We start from the raw sequence: 3,818 nt of genomic DNA on the forward strand, positions 1-3,818 counted from the left end.
ATTCCCGCGCGCCGTGGCGCGCGTATTATTACTACTAATTGTACATTTCTTAACTTTTAATTATTATTCAGTCAATTTCCTAATAAAACGTTCTATAATTTTTATTCAAGCCTGAAAAATTTCTTCTTTTTTCCAAAAAGAGATTGACTTTTTTGTAAAAGAATTCTACTCCCCAAATTATAAAAGAGAGGAAAATAAGGCCTGTCATAAGGTGTATGCAAATTTCGTAACTATCTGCAATGTCCCTTACGTAACCTTAAATTTAAAAAAATTATTTTTAATTTATTTTTAATCAAAAATTTGTTTAAAAAGTTTAGAAATGATACTTACCAACTAGAGGACTTATAAGGATGACTAAAGTACCCTTAAATATCATGAAAATTCCAAAAGCGTGGGGCAGCATTTCTAAAGAACAGCTTTCAGAAATTGTTAAATTTAAATTTACGATACTTGCCCCTCGTATAAATCCTATAATTACTAAAACCACTAATAAAAATGTGTCGTTGGATCCTTCTGCGAAAACTGATAAATAATTTTTAATTAAAAAACTTATATTTATTTTTGATCTAAAATTATATTTTACACAACTTTATTAATATCTCATGAGTAGCAATTGTTAGAATTTAATAAACATCTTAATATCCGAGTGTTTATATTTGAAATCATTAAAATTCGATGTTAGCGATTACTTTAAAAAGTATTTTTTTAAGAACAAGAAAAAAATCTGCTTTAGCTCGGATAGTAAAATTAGCATTGCATAGTGGCGTTCCAGGTTCAAAACCGGACTGAGGTTAATTTTTTTCTTGTTTTTTAAACTGCGTCAATCGCTAGTTTTGATTTTTATTTAATTATAAAACGTTAAATTTTCAATACAAAAGATGCATTTTCAATTACATTAATTTTCAACAAATTAGTTAAATTTTCCACTATAATGATGAATCTGAAACCAGAAAGTTACTTTTAAATACAAGAATTCCACAATTAACCAAAAAATTAAATTTTCAAGAAAATAGTAAATAAATTTAGAAACAATAGTTTTATTTTTAACTATAAAAGGCAAATTTTTTATTGAAAATGGAATAGAATAATTTTTAATAACTAATTTAATATTACACAAAACAACTAATCTTCAAAATAAGTTTCAAGCACGTAGTTTAATTTTCTACCAAAATTATAAATTTTCTATCAACACATTAGTTAAATTTCATTGAAAGAAATTATTTTTCTACTAAAATGATAAATCATAAACTACAAAATTAATTGTGAACAACAAGAAGGAAAATTGTCAACCAACAAGTATTAATTTTTTAACAAATGTTTGAAATTGCAACGAAAGAATAAAATTTTCCACCAAATAATTGAATTTTTAATTTAAAAAAGTTTTATTTTCAACCCAAACTGGAATAGTTAATTTTTTATAATAAAATGTAATCAAAAATCAAATTTAGAAGAAATGTAACTACATAGCTAAATTTTTCACTTGAAATGACAGATTTTAACCAAACTTAGAATAGTTAAATTTTCAGTTACAAAAATGATTGTTTATCCAAAACAAACGAATATTAACAAAATAGTTACATTTTAAACCAGACGTGAATTTGGTACTGAAATGATAAATCTTTGACTACCAAATTAAAATTTTCAACAAAAAAGTTCAATTTTAAATATTTGATGACAAAAAATATAAATTTTTGACCAAGAAGATTTATTTTCCAAAAAAACGACAAATTAAAAAAAAATTTAATGGAATTTTCTATCCAAGACGCCAAATTTTTAACAAAACAGTTGAATTATTAACCAAAAACTATTTTAATTATGACTAAAAAAAATAGTTAAATTTTCAATACGCATATATAAATTTTTTACCAAAACTGGAATAGTTGAATTTTCAGTTAAAAAGACAAATTTTTAAGAAACTAGTTCAATTCTCTACTTAAAAGGATCAATTTTCATTGAAAAATTGTTTAGTTATATTGATAGTTAAAAAACATTGTTTATTCAAGATAAACGAATTGTATTTTTAACAACGGAGTTCATTTTTTAAACATTTTTGATTTAAGAAATAAGTCTTCAGCCTGCACAAATTATTTTTTACCCAAAATGCATTAATTTTTAATTAGAAAAAGATAAGTTTGTACCAAAAAAATGGAATAGTTATTTTTTCAGTTGAAAAAAATTAATTTTCTACAATAAAAAAAGATCATGTTCAATAATACAGTTTAATTTTTGAGACGGAAATATGAATTTTCACCAGAAAAGATGATTTTTAAACAAATAGTTCAATTTTCGACTCAAAAAGACGAATTAAAAAAAAAGTTTATTTATCAACCAAAAGAAATTTTAATCTTGAATAAAAAACAGTTTAATTTTATATTCAAACGGATACATTTCCAAATAAACATGGAATAGTTTAAGCAATATTTTTTAAAAATTTTTTATCTAAGAAAAACTAATTTTCAAGAAAATAGGTAAATTTTCAAGTTAAGAAATGAATTTTGTACAAAAATGATGAATTTTTTAGTAGAAAATTGTATTTTTTACGATAGAGTTCAATTTTGAATATTTTCAATTGAAAAATAAAATCTTAAACCTAAACGAATTATTTTCTACAAAATAAATACGTTAATTTCGACTAAAAAAGATAAAATTTCTACCAAAAAAATGGAATAGTTAATTTTTCACTTGAAAAAAAATTAATTTTTCACAACAAGAAGGATAATTTTTAATAATACGGTTGAATTTTTGACACGAAAATATGAATTTTCACCAAAAAGGATCATTTTTAACCAAATAGTTGAATTATCAACCAAAAAAAAATTTTAATAAAGAACAGTTTAGTTCTCTACTAAAAAGGATAATTTTTCAACCAAACATGAAATAGTTAAATTTTTAGTACTTTTTACAAAAGAGTCCAATTAAAAATTTTTTTAAATTAGTTTTTAACCTAGAAGAGTCATTTTTTACCAAAAAGACCAATTTTCAAAAAACGCATGAATTTTCAAACCAATAATTAAATCTTTAATTAAAAAAGTGTTTTTAACTAAAAATGGAATAGTTTAATTTTCAGTTAAAAATTAATTTTTATCAATGAAAAACAAATATTACTTAACTAGTTACATTTTCTTCAAGCAAATATGAATTTCTTAAAAAAAAAAATTATTTTTGACCATTCATTTGGATTTTCAACCCAAAAATATTTTTATTTTAAATAAGAAATATTTTCTAAGAATGTAAAACAAAATGTAAATTTGTTAATACAAAAAATTAAATTTTTCAACAAATTTTTAAACGTTTAAAAAAATTAACAAAAAATTTCGTTAGATTTATGTGAAATTTTAAAATGATTTTTGATTTAGAAAAATGAATTTTAAGAAAATGTTTTAAGAGATTAAACAAAATTAAATAGTTTCTTAAAGATTACAAAAATAACGTAGAAAAGTAAAAATTTCAAATTTTGCAAGATTCGAAGATTTCGAAACAAAAAATTTAGGGCTTTTTAAAAAATCTTGAAAAGTTTCAAGAGAATAAATAAATTTTTTTTAAGATTTCTTGAAAAAATTTTAATTATTTTTGAATTTAAAAATAAATTTTAAAACCAACTTTTCAAAGAATTTAAAACACTGTCGTGGTTTTCCAAAATAAAAAAAAAGGATTCTGGAAGATTTTTAAATAATTTTTTTCAATCTTGTTGGATTGAATTTTTTTCGAAAACTTTAAAATATTTTTCAATATATTTTGATGTTTATATTGAAGAAGTTTTGAAATGAAAGTTTAAAACTTTTTAAGAATTATAAGAGGAATCAAATTAAAAATATAAA

General features: G+C 21.2%; 1 protein-coding gene across 1 annotated transcript in view; it reads right to left on the reverse strand.

The window, feature by feature from the left end:
- The window catches only part of LOC117173877 (monocarboxylate transporter 12-like), a 16,014-nt gene continuing 12,196 nt past the window's right edge, over nucleotides 1–3,818 (reverse strand). Inside the window, exons 9-10 of the mRNA XM_033362523.1 lie at nucleotides 331–522; nucleotides 1–255 (exon numbers count right to left, since the gene is read on the reverse strand). Coding sequence (XP_033218414.1) covers nucleotides 80–255; nucleotides 331–522 — 368 coding nt within the window. The 3' untranslated portion in view covers nucleotides 1–79. The remainder of the gene's footprint in view (nucleotides 256–330; nucleotides 523–3,818) is intronic.

Source organism: Belonocnema kinseyi, chromosome 5 (genome assembly GCF_010883055.1).
Source record: "Belonocnema kinseyi isolate 2016_QV_RU_SX_M_011 chromosome 5, B_treatae_v1, whole genome shotgun sequence".
NCBI lineage: Eukaryota > Metazoa > Arthropoda > Insecta > Hymenoptera > Cynipidae > Belonocnema > Belonocnema kinseyi.